This window comes from Eurypyga helias, unplaced genomic scaffold (genome assembly GCF_000690775.1).
Source record: "Eurypyga helias isolate BGI_N326 unplaced genomic scaffold, ASM69077v1 scaffold24412, whole genome shotgun sequence".
Taxonomy (NCBI): Eukaryota; Metazoa; Chordata; class Aves; order Eurypygiformes; family Eurypygidae; genus Eurypyga; species Eurypyga helias.
Window position 1 is genome coordinate 3,121 of NW_010234414.1, and position 20,153 is coordinate 23,273.

General features: G+C 43.7%; 1 protein-coding gene across 1 annotated transcript; it reads right to left on the reverse strand.

Annotated features, from left to right (window-relative positions):
- Positions 1 to 1,491: 1,491 nt before the first annotated feature.
- On the reverse strand, positions 1,492 to 18,187 carry LONRF2 (LON peptidase N-terminal domain and ring finger 2). Its single transcript, XM_010146417.1, has 12 exons — positions 18,043 to 18,187; positions 17,504 to 17,622; positions 14,050 to 14,172; positions 12,921 to 13,082; positions 12,218 to 12,443; positions 10,076 to 10,172; positions 9,607 to 9,721; positions 8,813 to 8,934; positions 7,851 to 8,009; positions 4,589 to 4,751; positions 2,458 to 2,607; positions 1,492 to 2,115 (listed from the first exon to the last, which is right to left on the reverse strand). The coding sequence occupies exons 1-12, from the start codon at positions 18,185 to 18,187 to the stop codon at positions 1,957 to 1,959; spliced, it is 1,740 nt and encodes a 579-aa protein (XP_010144719.1). The 3' UTR covers positions 1,492 to 1,956.
- Positions 18,188 to 20,153: the final 1,966 nt, after the last annotated feature.

The window sequence follows — 20,153 nt, forward strand, 5'->3', positions numbered from 1 at the left end:
ACCTACTGACTCCTGACATTTCCTCCCCCACGTATAGAACGATTCTGACATACTTCAGTGACTTCGTCGCCTTCCAATCCTGGAGGAAGTGCATTCAGCTTGGATTTTGAGTATTTTGGTGACGGTAGCAGAACTTGCGGAAGGCTACTGTAGAGGTTATGACATCGTTGGTTGTAAGTTATGCAGTTCACAATTCAGAGAATACACTTTTAAACTATTTAAATAGAAAAGGCGTGTTCAAGGTAGAGGCAGTTACAGTACATTCAGGGTATGTTACAGAAACCATTTGTGGTAGCCACTTGCTAGAAGGAAAATAACTCTGTATTTTTGTTTCCCAGACCACACAGGTTATGACTACAATACCCAAAGAGAGAAGGTAAGATACCTTAATCACTGCATTTTAATGCAGTCTTCTTCCAGAACTCATGTGCAAATTGGAAAAAAAAAAAAGTTTAAATACATCTTCATTGACAAATAAGGACACAAGAACTAAGAAAGAAACCAGGCACTTTGACCATTTAGGTAAACAGCCATTTCTTCTTACCAGACTTCTGCACATGAACAAGTCTTTACATTGGTCTTGCTATGCTTGCAGCACATGGAGATTCAAGTCAACTTCTCCCCACCACCCCCCGCCCACCCTGCCCCATTGGTAGGATCAGTTCTACGTACAGGAAACTATGCCAATTGAATTGGTAACACTGTGAAGTCTTTTCATTGGCAGCTGAGCAAATGTTCATCATTCGACTGACAAGTGATCAATTTAACAGCTCTCAAAGTTAGATATTAACAGAACAATACATAAAAAAATAATAATCAAAGAGACAAATGAAGATTAACACCTGACTTAAGCTTGCATTGAGACTTGCCTTTATAGGGTCGGTTTGTGCCTCCTTCCACGGTGTTATTGTGGACTGATTTCCATCACACACAGCAACTGGTACTAAACTACAATACTTTCGGTTTGAAACACGTCCAGTAGAGATCACTCCAACGTAACGTGAGGTTGGCATGACGACACTGCAGGCAGGAGGGAGATGGAAGCCTCCCTGCGTTTCACCCTTGCCAGTCCCACGCGCAGAACAGGCATTCCGAACAAACTGCAGCACGCCTCCCGCGTACTTGGGGCGACATCAGTATTTCACAGCAGAGTTTATCATCCTTTAGGGAGCCGGTTTGGTTTGAATTTAGCAAGAAGACCAGCCAGGATTACTTTGATTTCTTCCTTTCAAATAAACCAAAGTACACCTTTCCAAACATGCTCAATCCGCTACAACACATAAATCACAACACGAGGGATTACCTAAGGCTACTAAATAGTGTACTTATTCAGTAGCTATTATTCTTTCAGATACTTGACCACCAACGGCTTGATATTTTTTTTTCCTCACAGACTGCTATTTGCTGAAGAGAGATGTGGGTGTATGACAGACTGCCTACCGCTTCACCAACAGAGCGTACTGTCGGTTACAGTCTTCATGCATGCTTCTGCTGGGCAGCGTAACTCCTCTTCTGTTCACTACCTTCAAGGAAGTCTAGGAAACACCTCTTCAATCCACTGTCCAGTTTCCAAGTGGAAATCCAAATCACATGCAGGCAATGGTGCTACTCTAGTACTCAACTCTCTTGCAGGCTAGAAACATCAACTCTATCGTAGTACTCTGAAGCAATTATCCACATCTATCAGCTACACTCTAACTGCGGCACAGCTTTGTAGAGGCTCAGATTTCACCAGGACAACAGGAGAGTGCAAGGTTTGGTGAATACCCAGGATAACAAACTGATGCAGTCGATGGATGTTGGACACAGTCAGAAAAGGGCTGTTCCTTTTTGAAGGAATCTTAAAAACCCCAAAACAAATAAACCCACCCAAAAAACAACCCCTCCCCCTTTGCCTTTTCCCAGAACAACCTGTCGTGAGATGTTTTCAGTGCCCACTCACAACTGAAGTCCATGTTATCTGGGTCTTTTGCGAGTCACAAATATCAATACGCGTCTGATGGCGATAAGACGATCTTTGAGGGAGGTCATAGCCAATATAGCCAGCTGAGCTCTGTTCTCCAGAGGTAACACTGCCAAGAGCCACCAGTACCAGGCAGGACCACTGGGGTTGCTCTGCAAAAGGATGGAAAGACATGCAATCAGTATTCACTGCCCCATGAAGAACACCACCTTTCCTCCCACCTTTTACTTGCCAAGAAAGTCACCACAAAACAGTTCAAGCTGCAACTAAACGCTTAATTTTGGGTGATCTCCTTTTGTATATACACCGTTAAGACTGATCTCTTCAGATATCAGCCTGTGTTGATAAGTTGTTTTCCACACTTCATGCTCATAGACCAAATTGGGTAAGAGCTTTGAAGGTATAAAAACACAGCAAAAACTTGTCAGAAAAGAGAGTCTTGTGTAAAAAATTCTGTATGGAATAAGGCTGCATAAGTAAGAAGATTTTATTACCTGTGGCTCTGGTTCTTTTCCTGGCATGGACCCAAAATGATTGAGAATTTGCACTTTCATATTGTCTTTAAGAGAAGTAAACCAGGCAACGGCTTGATCATAAACTGAATCATGAAGGCGGACAAGTTCTTCATATTCTGGTCCTTCAACCTTATTGTTAAAAGAAGGAAGATGGAACAAAACAGGTTTGATGTCGTGGAGTCCACATGCTTCCCCAGAAGCAAGCAAAGCAAAATAACGCAGTGACTACAGCTGTTCAGATGTCCTTATCTAAGCTAACCACACCCAAGTCTCAGATTTCAAACCTGCGATGCTGAAGTCTTTTTACCCTCCCCTCCTGAAGTGACATTTCTTGGAACAGTTACTGCCTTAATATCCATTGTAAATGCTGGCACAACAGAAGAATCTGCTCTCTAATCCCAGGACATCACATTAATCTTCCCAACCCACAACCTCGTGTCACAGAACACTCTGAACCTCTGAACACTGGTATATCATCTGGCAAAACAAAATAAACACCACTGCCACCGAGCACAGAGACAGGGAATCTGTGGCACTTGGAGATCAGCAGTATTTTATAGAAGTGGCAAGGCCACTGAGGAAGACAGCTGAGAAGGAGGAAGAGGGCAGACACCTGAGCAAGCAGGAAGCAGGGAAAGCAAATGCTTTCCCAATTATAGGAATGGCCATAAAAAACAAAAAACCCTTGCTGAGGCAAAAAGTGCTTTAGTTGCACAGGCCTGACTATTAGCCACGAGGGGAAAAAAAAGAAAAAAAAAAGCGCATCAGCAAAACCCACTACAAATCGGTGATTTGGGTTTTTTTGTCTGGTTGGTTTTTGGTTTGGGGCTGTTGTGTTGATGTTTTTTCCCCTGTAATCTGTACACACCAATGGTGTGATTCACCTGTGCTACTCAGACGCACTTCTGAGCTCGCTCTCTGGATGCCCTTCAGCTGGAGAAAGGACTCTAGAGGGCAGTTCATCTCACCTTAAGGAAGGCATCTAAGGCAGAGCAGATAAACCAGGCAGCTTTGGACTGAGATTCCTCCCCATCAGATATAACAAGTGTAGGGTGTTGAACATGGGTGTCAGCCTCTCAAGTGAGACAAGGTGAATCTCACTCCAATTATGAAGAGATGGGTCTCTGGCACAATCTACAAACAATGCCTGGACACCTGCATTCCACCACCCTTCACTGGGGATTTAAACACAGCAGAGCCCTCACTCCTAGCAGCATACCTACTCCAAACTTTCGTAGGGGGAGGCACCTCCGTGCAAGTGCCTTTCGTGCCCTGGAGAACAACTGTGTCACCCTGCACAGGTCAGAAAAGCCCTGCTAAGACTTCACAGACTTGCACATCAACTATGACAGCACGCTGAAGAGCTGTGTGACCAGACCGGACTCCATCAACTGGCACGAGATTACTCTAACCTCGGTGTTAAGAGGGATGAGGGTTTTATAGACATGCTCTGAAGATGATCCAGGAAGTCATCGTTAAGCATGGCCAAAAATCCACCCTTTGGCCAACACCCATCACAAGCACCTCACTTGATGCTGGTTGTATGAGAGGACTTGTATTCAAAGACTACTCCCCTCTCTGCATTTCTCTGCTCTCAGCCAGCTCAGAGAGGTACTTGTACAGGCACGGCTGCCTACAACCAGTAACATCTCCCTGTAAGAGCGGACTCCCACGTGTGTTTGAGGACCTGTTCCATAAATGACAGCTTTGAGGTCATACAAACCCTGCCAACTGCCTCTTCAGTGCAAGAAGAGAATAGTCAGTTCTCTGACAACAGGGGCACATGCTCTTAGAAGGGTTTTGAGTCCGCACCAGTTTTAAAATGTTACTCTAACCTCTCCTACACGTCATGACAGACCTCAACGCCTGAGTCTCGGAAGCTACTCTGAGATCCACAGAGGGAGTACAACACTTGATAATCATAAGGGCAGAAAGGAAGAAAGGGAAGCAAGAAACAAAGTTTGTTCCGTGGTTTTCAAAATGGAGCTTTAGTATTTATAATGGTATTGGTTTAAAAATAATGCACAGCTAGCTTGAAATGCAACAAGGAAAGGCTACTTAAGTGAATCCAGCAATAAATGGGTATGAATAACTTTGCACCATAGATCACCTTTTTATCTTCAAGATACTCGATGTTTGCTGTGTTATATCCATCTCGCTGGCCATGGCTTAAGACCCTAAAACGACGGACACCAACTGTATCAACAACTGAGCGCCCATCAGGAAAAAACTTTACGTCCCTGATCTCTAATATACAGCCATGATCTGCAAATCTGAAATGACAGAAGGGCATAAAAGTGGAAGTCATCAACAAGCGTTTATACACATCAGGACAAATACTGGGCCTAATTCACTACTTTTTTATTTGAAAGAAGATCCTGCTTTGGTGACAATACATTTACTGCTTATTCACATATGCCACACAACCCCCACCCTTTCTGTCTTCCCTCAAAGGTCCAGGGCAGCAGCATTCTGAGAATGTACATATTTGGCAGGGAGGGAGGTTTGGGACGGGACAGGAAACTACGTGGAGCACGTTTCATGCTGGGAGTTGCCAGCAGCTGGTGGCAAATTCATTTGCTTTGCAAAGAAAACATGATGGGTAAAGATACCATAAGGAAGTCCAGAAACTGAGGAACAAACGCAGGGCTGGGAAGGCTATACACTCGCTCCAGGTGTAAGCAGAGAATTACAGGTTTTAGAAATAAAATGCTTCTATATAGCACGATTTTTCTTGCACTTGTATCCTTTAAGTTAAAAACCAAAACCAAACAAACCCAACAAAAAAAAAAAAACCCTCCCAAAACCAAACACACCTTTACAAAAGCACATTTCTATCTCTCCTATTTAAAGTAGGTACAGGGTTTAAATCATGCCCTGGAAACAAGCATGCAATAAATTTTTTACTTAACATTATCAGGTTATCCTACTCTACATTTGCACAGTAGTGAGTTCACTAGGGAGGCTGACTGCACGAGGACTCTTCACCATGTGTTCATCTGCCAGCATTTGCAGCCCTGTACCTCCTGAATCTCATCTCAGCACATCAAATCCCCGCAGGGTCTGATAAATGTTTCAGCAGGGAAATGCTTGTTTTACCAGGACTTGGCCATTTCTTACATCTGAGTGATAACAAAAAAAACCAAACCAAAACAAAACAGCTAAACTGCAGGGAAATTACTCCTGTTTCTACTCTATCAGAAATCGTGGGTTTGGGAGGTGGAAAAAAAAGAAAGCCGACCGCTGTGAACAACCGTTCTCTCCTGGCCATTGTACAAAACAAACTGAGGAAGAGCAAGAAGCATACAGCTGCACACAGCTAAGCCCTGGTTCTCTATCAGTTGGATTCCAAGTGAGTTTATTATAGCAGTATTAGACTAAACATTAATTAAACAGCTACATAACTTTTTTTTTTTTTAAATGAAGGATTTTAGTGACATTCAGCCAGAGTTTAGAAATCAATCTATCTAAGTTATGATTTTTTTTTTTTTGTCATTCTTTGAAAAGTTACTTTTGGATAGAAAGTGACTTTAATCAAAGAGAGACAAGAAAGCACCTAGAGATGGGCATAAAATGTAGCTACACAACAGAAGCTTGCAAACAATTTTCCCAGTTTTAATTTCAAGTGGAGACATAAACCAGAGGAAGCGGATGAACTGAACATGTCTTGTCACTGTGTTTTTCAAGGGAGGTACCACTCTCAAACTTCCATATTCATGTCTTAGCAGATGAGGCAAAACAAGTTTCCCCACTTGTTCTATTCCCAGTTGATTTCGCAATTTTGAATACACAAAAGAACAACTTTACTTGTGTAAGAAGCTACAACAGCCTGCCAGGTGTCTACAGATGAAGGCTTCCTGCACATCGGCGTTTGATTTAAGTAGAATTTACCATGCTTAAAAAGTTTAATTATTCCAGTAACTCAAAATAGACAGGACAGAAAATCTAACCATACTGGTTGCATTTCAAAACACCCTTTATGACACTATTTAATAAATCAATTCTTGTGTCTTTCAGAATGTAACCCCTTTGCCCTCTGTGTTAGACCTGACTACAAGTAAGTTTTGGTCTTCCAAAAGCCTTCACAGATGCAAGGGCAGTTACCACTGACGTCCTAGGGTCATCTTGTCCTCACTTTTATAATTATTTGCTTCCAGAAAATCGATTAACAGGCCTGGAAGGGAGCTCTGCTGCTGGAGCCTCAAGTCCACTGAATGCAGCACCGACAGCACACCAAATGGCGTGAAAGTGTCCCTGCCCATGGCAGGGGGGTTGGAACTAGATGATCTTTAAGGTCCCTTCCAACCCAAACCATTCTATGATTCTAGGAAGCACAGCCAGAGCTGACTGGAAGCTGGGGCGTCTCCTGTGTGCTTACTGACACCTTGCCATCCAGCCTGGGAGGGGACAAAACCTCAAAAATCCAAACAAAATACTCCTGAGCTGGACAAGAAAAGGCTGCCAAGTCCTGGTATGAGTGCCCTCCTCTCAGATCCAGTGATTATCACCTACAAAAATGCTGCTCCTGAGGATGCCTACCTAATGGGGTTCTTAAAATTTCCCATGCTGGTCATCCATGCTACAGCCTGTATCAGGCCAACATATCTGAAGTCAGCAACTATCTATCTATTGCATCTCCTAAGGCAGACCTCTCAAGGCCACCTCATTTTTTTTTTTCCCCCCACAAGCATATTATCCCCTTCACCCAAAAAACCAATTATCTAAAAGGACTTAAAACCCTGAAGGTTTTAGTCTAATTATTAGTATTCAGTGTCCATAAAGAGAGCTGGAAACACATCACAAAAATCAATTAAAGGTAAGATCATATAGAAAGACAATGTAACTCACTCACTGCAGATAGTTTAGACATTGCAACACAGCAGTAAAGACAAACATCAAAATTCAATGCTCAGCAGCAAAACAGGCATCTCAGCCAAGGGTATACTTTGTCTCATTCAAATGATACCACCTATGCAGGAAAGCTATGCAAGGTTTGATGTGTACTGTTTGTTTTTTTAAACTGAGCAGACAGGGGAGCAACCTCACGCAGACAGTCAGCTTTCACCAGAACAAACAGGCTAGAAAGCTTTCCAACCACACAGACAATTAAGTGCTATTTTTGGAGCCTCTAGTAGCAGGATGAGTTGTTTTCTTGCTATTCATCCAACAGGGGAGCAATAAAAATGGCATCTTTGTGTCAAAAGGAATGTTTAATATAGGAACCTAAAAAGCCAGCCACTTCTGTATTGGTTCATACAGGGCTGGAAGGAAGGACAGTGGTCTGGGGAGACAAGTATACTGCGCTGTAGAACTCCATTAGCGTCACAACAGCCTCAGCACAACAACAAGATGTTCTCAGCTCATCTCCTTACCCTTTTAACTCATCAGCTAAGCACATGCCAAACTGCTTGGTACCAGTTTCCATGCATCTTCTTATCATTAGACGATACCGAGGTTCGAAGACATGGAGTGGGCAAGGGATGGTAGGGAAGGCCATGGTACATACGAAGATGGGAACATCTTTATTCAAACTGCAAGATAATTGTTAAAAAAAGTCAGCTTTTTTTCCTGGGTGCTGTTATATTCAGCAATAAACCCCAGGTATGCCACTGAGTTCAGTAATTTTTTTAGACTCATTCTTTTTAAACGTGTATCTGGTCAAAGTTAGTCATTTTCACAAGACAAACCTATTTCAGGACTCCTTCTGTTAGTACATTAAAGAAACAATCCCTCTAAACCACTTTCATAGAGGAATAGTCAAAATACAAAAGCCAATTTTATCAATACTTAAATACAAGTAGTAAGATTTTGGTGATGATTTTTTGTACTAATATAGTACCCAAGAACAAACCACATTCAAAGTAAGGTGGTAGAGAATTCCCAAGCTCAGTAAAGCCCTTGAATTCTGAAGCAGCCCACTAACCCTCACACTGTTTTTTCAGGCTTATTTGCACAGTTTATTTTTCTTTTTAGCCAAGTTGTAGCATCAGATCCACAAATCCCTGACAACACTAAATCCTTGAACTTCTCCCAACCTGAAGTATAACCCATTTGTAATTGGACTTCTACTCCCCAAAAAAACCCATTATAATTTTTAAAACTACTAGATTGTTTCAGAGGAAAAAGCAATTATGTTTATTTTGAGAATATTGTGCCTCTCTACTGCTTCTTGTTTATTTGCAACAAACATGTCGAAAATACAAAACATCTGGCAGGTTCATTTACAAATTCAGTCATTAGTTGCCTTTTCAAAGCAAATGAAGGTTCTTCAGTAATTTAGATTAAAAATACATTTTCTAACAGCTGTCAGTAGTAAAAAAAAGAGAGACCCTACTTCGACAACTCCTTCATTTCTTCCTCATAAACTTTCTTCCTTTCAGATAATTCTTCTGGCAAGTAACGCACTATCAGTTCTTCTGTAAGGACGGTCTTCTTGTAAGTTCTGCTTGCCAGAAACTGCAAGGAAGAGTCAACTCCTTAGTCTGATAATGAGAAGTCAGGGAATATCTCTTCCTCCCAGTCCATCCCCTTTCCTAAGGCCAAACAGGCTCAGGACTGCATTGATCCCTCCTCCTTTCCAGCCCTCAGGTACCAAGAGTTCCGCTTTAGGATACAAGGTTCACTGCAGTGCCCATTTAACTATAACCCTATGCCCTTTTTTTTGGCAGAAGCTGTCCTACCACCACACCAAGAAAAGCTTTTGGAGAAGATATATTATTTTCACCTAGAGCTGCCAGGTTACTGCTCCCAGCAAGTACTCCACGTATGAGACACATCATGTCTGCTGGAGCAGAAATTTTGACCAAGGAGCAAACCACTCCTCATTCACCGCAGGTAGAGACACAGATTGGAGATGTGGTAGGAACAGGGCTGCAGCAGGGACTCCGCAAGCATGAGCCTGAGGTGACACTGGAAGCCTCTACTCCTTTAAGCACCAGCAAACCCCACTTCTCTTCCAAGGAATGACAAAAATATTCCAGAGCAAACAAGGTCTGTGCACAAACTGACACTGTGGGTACCGCTGTGTTGTTCCGGTCTGCGAGGAGAGCACAGAAAACCCCTGCATACATGTTGTCAGAGTAACACAGCTTTGTGGTTTGCTGTTAATTCGGGTGAAGACATACTTACTTCTGACAGCTTTTCTTTGCAGAGTGGGCAATGTGGATTATGGTCAAGGCAACGCTCAAGGCATTTGAGGCAAAAGGTGTGTCCACAGGGAGTGGTAACAGGTTCATAGAACAACCTGAACATGAAAACATGGAACAAAAATGCTAAGCTGCCAACACAACACAGATTCCCAAACTGTGGAAAGGAGTGACTAGGTTCAGCCACCTCTTCCTTTCCTGCTTTTGTATAAATCACAGGTGACAGTCATCTAAGGATATAAAAAAAGGTTTTTGTTTTTAGAAGGGGTAAACAATGGACAAAACAATGCATAACACTGAAAAACACATCTGTAAAGATTCACCAGATGCAAGGTTCAGGAAAAAGGAACACAGTAATTATTTAGACATTCTTTGGCAGATTTCCCTTCTGACACCACGAAAACTTTTTTCAGAAGCTTTCCAATCTTAACCCCAGGCCAATGCAGTCGTACCTCATGCAGAGGGAACACTCAAAGTCCGATGCATCCACCAGAGTTGTTGGTATCTCACTTGAAGTGATGACGGTGTTTTCAGGTAAAAAATCTGCATCTAAGTAGTTAGAAAGATGACTATAGTAAATATTTAAGTATTACTTCGATTTCAGATGCTATTTAAATTGTTTTTCCATAAAGAACCTAATTTCCCCCTTTTCTTCTTTGAAGTTTTGTTCCAAATAAACATTTTCCATCTAAGCATTAGACTTTCTGGCAGGAAATCTTTTGGAGAGCAGAAGATGATGTCTATGGCCAGAGAAAGCACTTTAGAGCTGAATATCCATGATCTGCTTCTCCAAAAATGGTTTGCTGTTTTTTGGTGTTTGGGTTTTTTTTTTTTTAAAGTCTAGTTTTTAAAATATTATGTTATTGCTTTCCCACCACCATCACCACTCCCACATCATCCAGGCCAGATGTTTTAAAGTACATTAAGTTCAGAATTTAATTTGTTTACACACAGTCAAACTATTTCATCAGTGTTTATTATAGATTTCTCAGCAGGGTCAATTTTTCTTAAAATTATTGAAAAAGCTTATGCTCTTCTAGACTAGGCTGCTGTGGAAACCCTATGTTTCAGACAGCTTAAACTTTAAGGACTACTGCATTAGCTAACAGTGATTTCACCAGCTCAGCACTCTGAAAACATGGAGACAAACCACTTCACCTACTTCTCCTCACCGTGTCTTTTGAGGGCTGGTATGTATCCCTGTAGTTAACATGCTTAAAGGGTATGGGCTTTACAGTAACTTCACAGCAGCATCATATAAGCTCATGAGCTATCAGCTCGAGCTTCTGAGGACATTTATACAAGGAGATTCTGCAACTTCTTTTACAATCTGCATCTTTGCTGCTCAGCGATGAGTTGGAATAGAGCCACAATAGAGCCACGAATGTTGCCTCCACATCCTTTTGATTAACCAAGTCTTTGACCGCTAAAAACAAATGCTCAGTTTTTCATGTGCAGTTAAACCAGTAGGATGGCTAGTTAAAGGATAACTTGTGCTCAACATCTGGTTTATCTTGAGCACAGGCGGGATAGGGGAGAGGGCACTGGTGTTGTGTGGCCTACAAAGCAAAACAGCTTTATCTTTAACCTACATCTCACAAGTCAGCATTTAGTAATAGCAAGAACCTTACCATGTTAATTCTGCAAATAGCAACATGGCACCAGGATCTAGCACAGACCTAAAGTTTAGGGTTACGGGTAAAAACGTGATCTCTGGCCTTCACTGTGAAGATACAGGCGGGTCAGATTTCACAATCTATTTACTGAGTCTGCAGTTCACAGACAAGTACGTGCTTTTTTCCTCTTCACAGCAACGTGATCAGAAACTGGCCATACACTGATCATCTGCAGAGACAGCAGCACTTGAAGACTTTTAATGTTTCAAGGCAGAAGTCAGATTTGCCAAGGAGGTGTGGGTTGGGTTATTTTCCCTTGGGAAAAAAAGGCACACTAGTATAGCAGCATTTTTGAAGTCCCATGTAACCAATTATTTCCCTACTCGGTGCAATGTATTGCCTTCAGCATTTTAATCCCAGAGTACTAAAACCACTTTGGAGGTCTTTGTTAGAAGCTTGAGAAGCATACCAATTGTAAGCACAGCTATCAAGTGACAGAAACTGGGGGGGCTTATTACCCTTCAAAGGGCTGCTTTGTCTGCTTAGAAATTTTCATGTAAAGTTGCATGTGACTGTTTCTGATGCCAGTTAAAGATTAGTTTCCAGGCTTACTGCATCTTTCCTTCATACAGAAAGACAATGAAGTTCAGCTATACCTCTGAGACCTAGAAAATGGCAAGGGCACCAGAAACACAAAGACTAAACTGTTAGTGGATTACACATTGGAAATGGCCCATTTGAGAAAGAAAAAGATGGTGTTCATTGAGTGAATTGAAACTCCTCTGGAATAAGGTAAATAGGCTGTCACAGCAGAAACAGACACAGCACACAACAAAACATTATTCTAATCCCTGTAGGGAATGTTTCACTGACATCTATAAAACTGGAGGAAGAAAAAAAGCAGTTTATTGTTTCTCAGTACGGGTCAAAAAAAAACCCAAACCAAAACAAACCACCTTTCTAAGCCACAACACAAACCTTTTTTAGGCATCTTATTGGGGACATCCAAGCTTTGTAAATCCTTCATATCACTGGACAGCTTTCTTTTTAAGCCAACCCCAGGTAAACTGGAGAGAATAGCTCCCAAAGACTTCTTGTTGTCTTCAAAATAGAGATCCAGCATATGATGGGGAAGGGGAGAATCAGTGCTTCTAAATACATCAGATTCTTGGGACGGGGTTTTTGTTAACCTGAACACAGTATCCTAAAAAAGTTAAGAACAGTTATATACAGCATGAGACAATTTTGCCTTTTTTTTTTTTCTATTAGTTTTATATATCAGCAATAGATCAAATGTCCCTATAACGCACTTAGCAAGGGAGAAAAGTCTGTATCAAAAGGCGGCCACTCTCCAATTACATGAAATAGGGCCACTTCTCTCCCTACAGATCACATCTCCAGAAATTATGTTCCTGTCATACTAAAATCCTGAGTGGAATAAACTGCCCACATATATAACTAACCCCACATGAAAGCATCACGTTGTTTTCTGAAGAAAGAGTTACACTGGGGTGTACTTTCTTAGAAAAGTAAGAGAATGAGAGATCCAACAGCAATGGAGAAAACAGGCTCACCATGAAAGTACCTGCCTACATGAGTGCAGAGAAAGACAATGTCACAGAGATCAGAGAGATTTTCGTGTTACTTTTGGTATTTTTATGTTGAATGCTTTTTACTTTACCTTTGAGGACCCAGCAATAGAGCTATCTTCTGCAGCTGACTGTGTGTTTATGCTATTCAGAAATGCAGGTTTCAATCTTGTATGGGATGTTCGGCTAGAGAAAGGTGCTGTTAGACTACCATGCACATTTTCAAAGGCTGGGAAAAACATCTCACACATTATCTAGTTAATTGGAGAGAAGGGAAAAAAAAAGAAAAAATAACAGTCATTACAACACAGATATTTATGTTTGTATGAACACAGATAGACAAGCCTCACAGCTTCTGGGTGCGGAGAAGCTTGCAACAACCAGGACATCCTGCATTCCCCAACGTCTACAGGAAACCTGAATGGCAGTCCTCACCACAACCACAGACAAGTCCCAGGGTGCTCTTCTGATGTTCAACTACCTGCCCAAAGACCTCTGCTCCCCAGGAGCACCCAGAGCTGTCGCATCCTCCTCCTGCCCTCACCCCTCTCCACTCTGACCCTCAGACCCCTACCTCCAGAAGTCTTCAGACCATGCTCTGCTATCAAAACCTGTTAACAGAGACCTGTTTCAGCTCTCTGTGCTCAGCATCCATCTCCTCTACCCTCAAGCAGACTTCATCCCTAGCTAAAAGCTATGTAGAGCCTATTCCCCCGCTCACCAGTCCCCACCAAGTGCTTGCCGAATCGCTATTTCTTTTTTGAAAAAGCTGCCTGTATGGACTGACACAAAGAACCTGACAATGGCTGGTCAGCAGTAAGTATGTCCCTTATGGGTGGTTATACGAACTGATACGGAGACTGCAGGGTTTTTCCAGGACAGGGCAGCACACAGCCACTTCCCGCTTAAAACTGGTTTTCTGATGGGCACTAAAATTAGCAGCCTTGAGCCTGTGAAATTCCGTTGTGCTCAAATCCAGCTGACCTACTGCAAGTATAATCTACAAATGGCAGAGGCCAAACCTACAGATTTGTAGTGGAATCCACACATATACAATCCCTCTGGTTGAGGCATCAACCAAATCCAAGAGGTGCCTCACAGAGTACAATGCTAATAAGGTTTCTGAATCAAATTATCCTTTGGCTGTTCACTATCACCTGAAATAACAAGAATTTTACTTAGGTGAAGGATTAAGAGCGTGATAGCCAAAACAATTTATACCTTTTGGGCTTCCTTCTTCATTGAGCTCCATTCAGGATTTAAGGCAACACAGTAGAGAAACTCCTTCAATGCTTCCTCAGTCCTTTCCAATCCAGAAAGAGCTTTTGCTTTCACATAATGGCCCTGTTCACAGAAAGGGAAAGTACAAATCTAGAGATCATTTCTGAAGTGGCAGCAAGACATCAGCACACAAAGTTGAAAATTCACACCATTCTGCAGGTGAAGAATAAGATGCTTTTTGGGTAACCACCTCTTTGATCCACATGACTGAAAGCAAGTCAGTCCCTTTTGCTGAAAGAAGATCCCTCAGGAACCCACTGGTCCTACCCCCAGCCAAAGCCACCACTCCTTTGCTCAGGGAGGAGGGACCTCACACAGAATGAGAAGGGGTATTTATTCCCCCAGACACCGAGACATATCCCACTATGCTCAATATCCTGGAGAATGTTTTCATGTACCAGGGCAACCTTAACAGTAATGAAGCTGCATGGGAAAGGCAGTGGCGTGGGACAGGCTGGAGGTGGCAGCTGAGGAAGCAGAAGATTTTAGGTTCAGGACACTCACTTCTGCAGAGTGTTTTACCAGGACAGAGATGATCTTTCAGCTATTTCACCTGGCTAGAGAAGACCAGCAATATTATGAATTTAGGGTCACGTACCAATGCTTAATCTGAAACCTGTTAGCCCATCCTAGCTCTCCCACATCGTAGAGCAACACACCCATGGCCAACAGGTAAAGCAGTCAGCTTGGGGAAACATTCTACTTCGTTACTTGCAACAGAGGAATGCCTCACCTCCAAATTTCCCCATGGATATAAATTTGCAGTTCAAATCAGACTGTGGAATTACTTCCTTACTGATGAAAAGAAACTAAGCATGCATTTAAACACTTGCCTCCTGCTTGCTAAAGATGTACGTTCTGCAAGCTCAAGTCCACCTCTGACCAACACGAATCTCCATAGGCTGTGCTGAAGGTACAGTTTCCCTAATCCAAGAGGCTGGTCAGATAAGCAGATACACTTTTCTGTTCTACATACCAATGCCAAAAGACCTGGTATCACATAATCTTCCCAACCAGGTACCTCCCTGACTCTCAATACAGCTCTTCAAGCTGAGGCCTGTTAAACTCTACTTTTCTTCTGCCATGAAAAAGGGCGGCTTGTACCAAAAGCAGGTAATGGGCCCTGTGTAGGACAGGTTAATTATGTCACTTGGTGACCCAAACAAGAAGTCTCAGTACGTACCAAGCTCTCCAGGTGACATACTGCATTCGGGAAAAGAAAAATGTAAGAAAAGAGGAACTGTGAGACCTGACCCTGACCACCTTATCTTGATGCAGGCACAGCCTCTGTAAAATCTTTTTAGAGAGGTCCTAACATGCTTGACATCGCTGTCAGGATTAGTTCACTGCACTGGGGAGACTACAAGGCTATTTGGCCTCATCTGTTAGGGCCAGAAGAGCAATTTTCTTATCCAAGCTTCAAGGGAGGACTGAGCTGGGCTGTGTACTGACACAATAGCTAAAGATCCAACAGCACAAGTTAGGTCCAGGGACTAGAGGCCCTTACATTTCAGAGACTAACGTTGCCACCTTCCTTTTCCTATTTCCACACAACACTGAGACATACTGCATGAAGTGTAAGGTCCAGGCAGGACCCTGTGCAGTAGGCAGGATTCAGGCAGGAGATATCTGTTTCTATCCACCACATAAAAGTACAACTGGAAACTCCCTGCCTCAGAGAGCCCAAGGACTTGGTTTTCGTAACAACCGAAAAGAAACCAACTTGTCTATTGCTCTAATGCCTACATTGGATCCAGGAGCTTCACCAGTAACCTAGCAAGCCATTAAATTTCAGTTATCAATAAGCCAAAAGGTACTGGTAGGTGAATGCTTGCCTCCCAGGAGAGTAACTCCCAGAATGAGTTTAATTTTATGGTTTTGGTTGGGGTGGGGTTTGTGGGGTTTTTTTTTGTTTTGGTGTGTGGGGTTTTTTTGTTTGTTTGTTTGAACTACACGTGGCACGTTTGAGCTAATCTCTGCCACTGGATGAGATGCCACAAGACACAAACCAAAGCAGATGCCCAGAATTCCCCAAAAATACGGATTCTGGATCAGCAGAGGTTAAGTGGAAGTTCTCACACACATGCGTAAGCACAAGTGAAATGCGTCTGGGACACTGCTGGTTATGCCATGATGACAAATTTCATTTTCAATTAGCATTCTTCAGAGATGTGATTAACGAAGTCTTTATCCGCCTACGACAGACACGCATCACATTTCCATGGATCCAAAGCAAACAGAGAAGACACTTCAAGAAAACATTGGAACATGTGTCATTCATCTTTCTCCCTCTGCACAGAAACCCAGCTAATGCCACCTGAGATGGATTCCCAACCTGATGAGATGTGATCCCAGAGAGAAAGGCAAATTGGAGGCAGGGGGAAGACTATGACCTGCCTTCAAATAAAAAAGGGTTTTAGTGGGTGACAAGACAGATAAGCTTCAGACACAAGGATCTAACTTGCCAGAAACTAGATGGTTGAGATGGCACCTCTCTGCTCACCCCACATCCACCCCAGCTGGAAACAGAGACAGCTGCAGCCGCCTGCACTGAGGCAGGTGGCCGAGGGGTTCATGGAACACCTCCTTAGCCTTCATAGGGAAACCAAGGTCTGCGTAAAATCCTCCCCCCAACTCCCCATGCTACCCTCTCTGCAGGCAGCACCTAAGGACTTTATGTGGTCAAACCTGTGCTGCAGTTTTGCTACTGATGGGTGAGGGACTGACTGGAGGTGTAACCCTAGGTGGGGCGAGCTCTCTGACACCCAGCCTAGCCCAAGGCAACCAGTGGTAACTACGGGCACCACGTGCTTCTTCCACTTCTCCCTCATAACATCATTTCTGATGCTTGCTTCAGACTACCCATGACCAGCGCTCCCTGGTCCCCCCTTTCATTACAATAAGAAATCTAAACCCCCTCTATGAATCACCATGAGGCAGGGAGGAATCAGAGTCAGGAAATCTTAGTATTAAAAGCAAGAGGAAATACTGGACTCTGGGATACTCCTTAGAAAGACATGGTGGCCAGCAAAGCCACCCACTGCCTGGGAGACATCATCTTAAAGGGAACCACAGGGCCATCCCGGGCTGCTGGAGCCTTAGGCACCTGATTCTGCTGGCAAGCTGTAGCACTAGCCTTAACATATCAATAGGCACCAGCACAAACCAAACTACATCACTGTCTGCCCATCACTGAAATCCCACTGGCTAGAGACACGCTAAGGACCTTCCAAGACCTGTCCTATGAAGACCTTAGCTTTCAGTAGACATTCCCAGCCCTGTTAACACCACGATGTTCTTCCAACAACGCCCTCAGCAACACTGTCCCCACCAGAGAGAAGGCCCGAGAAGAAGCAGCTTTCGTTTTGTTCTTTACGACACGCAAGCACCGTACCGCAGGCCAGTGGGGTTTGTTTCGGCAGAGGACGTCTGCGTCATGGAGAGCTTGCTGGTAGTTTTTCATCGACGTACAGAGTTCTGCTCGCTGTGCTATGAGGGAACACTTGCAAGAGGCTGAAAAACAAAAAAGGTGATAGGGAGCTCTATTAGAAGCAGCACTAATGTGAGGTAAATACAGTAACCTAATTTCCAGCCAGGGTAACCTAGAAAGGACTACTGCACAACTGTTACATTTACACCCTCCTGTAACGGAAAAAAGAGGCAATTCTTTCATCGTGACCTTCCTGTAACAAGTTCCTCTCAGCCTGGAAGCAACCTCTGTTTTATCTAGCAGGACAAATTTCATATTCACATCTAGGATTTTACCTTCTCATGCCCTCCCTCTGCTTACAGGACACTTAAGAAAACAAAAAGCCCCCCCAGCATGCCTTTGTTTGCAAGAAAATAGCCCAAATGTAGTTGGTGAAAACTGGCATAACTGGGATTAGACTTCAGAAAGACTCCAAGGAGTGCCCAAAGACTGTACTCCCTCACTTCCACAGATTTTAAACTTTGCCTCCAAGCTAGCTCTCTCAAGATTTTTCCTGCAAGCATCGCCTCCTGCACGTCTCTGCAGAGGGCTCTTGTCTCTGTACCTTCTCCTGCTCTCTCCAGCCTGCTCCGGCTTCCCTGTTCGCATCTCACTTGAGCGGAAACATCCTGAACGTGTCCTCAGGGAAAGCACACTGCCCACACGAAGCCCAAGCACACAAGCAAGTGTGCACCGACACGCAGAACAAGCACGGACTGCTGCAGGTGCCACCGCTCGTGAAGTTCAAGCACCTACCCGGAGGGATGGCCCAAGATCATGTCCGTTCCCCCCCTTCCCCTCGAGCTGACACTGGCGCTTGTGCAGCATACCGGGTTCGCGTGGATGCGCTGAGAACCAGAGCAAGGAATCAATTGACTGGAAGCTAATCCAACAAAAACAAATAAATAAAAAGGTTTAAGGGGATCAGTTTCCCCTCAACTGCTTCACTCTACAGCCATGCAAACATGACTGCCAGGACAAGGGGTGAGAATGAAAGCAGCAGCATGGACTGCTGCCTGTTTTGGCTGCAGCACGGACTGATGCCAGACATACCAATTGCAGAATGACATACCGGGGGTGACGCTTCCCCACTGGTCCCAGACAGTGAGAGCCAGAAGCTACACCCAAAATAAGGTGCTCTGCAAAAGCTACTTCACAATGTAGGGTTCTGTGCAGGGATTTTTTGTTTGTTTTTCCTCTTGATCTGTTTGGTTTTTTTTTAAAAAACTATTACACATTGTGATCCACATTCCTAGCTGATAATTCTTAAAAAAAAAAACCCTGCAAGTTAAATGACACTGAAAAAAATTAACCAAAGATCTTCAGAAGCAAGCATTTTTTTTTTTTTTTCTTTTAGTAGATGCTCTAATACGAAATTATTTAATTTAGCTACCATTTGGTGGTAAGGCACTGGCACAGGTTGCCCAGAGAAGCTGCGGATGCCCCCTGCCTGGAAGTGTTCAAGGCCAGGCTGGAGGAGGCTTTGAGCAACCTGGTCTAGTGGAAGGTGTCCCTGCCCATGGCAGGGGGGATAGAACTAGATGGTCTTTAAGGTCCCTTCCAACCCTAACCATTCTGTGAGTCTGTGATTTAATCAGTCTGTGTCTTCTGTTGGTATTAAATACGAACGCATACACTGTGTTTCCATCACTGTATCTGCTGCAGGGTGTTTGTGCAGAGTATGCTGAGGAGAGGTAGGAACAGTAAGCAGAGAGGGGTGCCTCAACACCAGTCTGGGTGGGGTATTTTTTGGCACACTGCAGGGGGAACAGGGGGAAAGGAAGCAGTGCGAGATTAGGGGGCAGGCAAGCCAGCTTCCTGCTTCTGTTCACTACTGCACGTTTCAGCCAGGCTGACGCTCCCCAGCGCTTGCCAGTACACAATCCAGCACGGTTCACACGCTCAGCAGCTCTTCTCTGGGATCTTGCCTCCACTGTGAAAGTTTTAAGGAAAAAAAGCCAGCGCAAAGCACAACAGTGCAGCAAAGGCTGCACGTCCTCCTGAAGCCAAGTCCAAAGGCTCTCACAACATGAAGGGAAAATAAGCTACTGAGAAAAAAAAAAAAACATCCCACAAGGAAAACCAGAAAAAGCTACACGTATTCAGGGCCTGTGCCTCTTGTTCACCCAGTCTCAACCAGAAAGCATAAGGTGTGGCCACATCTTAATGAGTAACTGGCAAGGAATGTTTAGTTAACTGAGAGAAAAGGGGTAAAAAAAAAAAAAAAACCACTACCCAAACCAACAGCTTTGCTAAAAAGAGCAGGATTTATGAGACTATAGTGTAACAGGTTTTCTATAGGGAGATGAAGCAGCAAGACACGACAGCGTCGCTGGAGCCGTGCCCAGCTGCTTTCATTCAAGCTCACCCCACTCAGAGAGACAGTGGCCAAGCCCGAAAGCTTGTAGGCTCTGCACCCAACCCACATCGTTCCCCATGTCCCCAGCCTCCTGCTACCATCAAGACTGTCCCAGGAGGGTCCGTGGCTGCCCCCAGGGCAAGGCGAGAGGGACCGAAACATCATATTCCCAATTAGTGGAACCGGCACTGACAAGAGCTGCCTCGGTGGCATCAG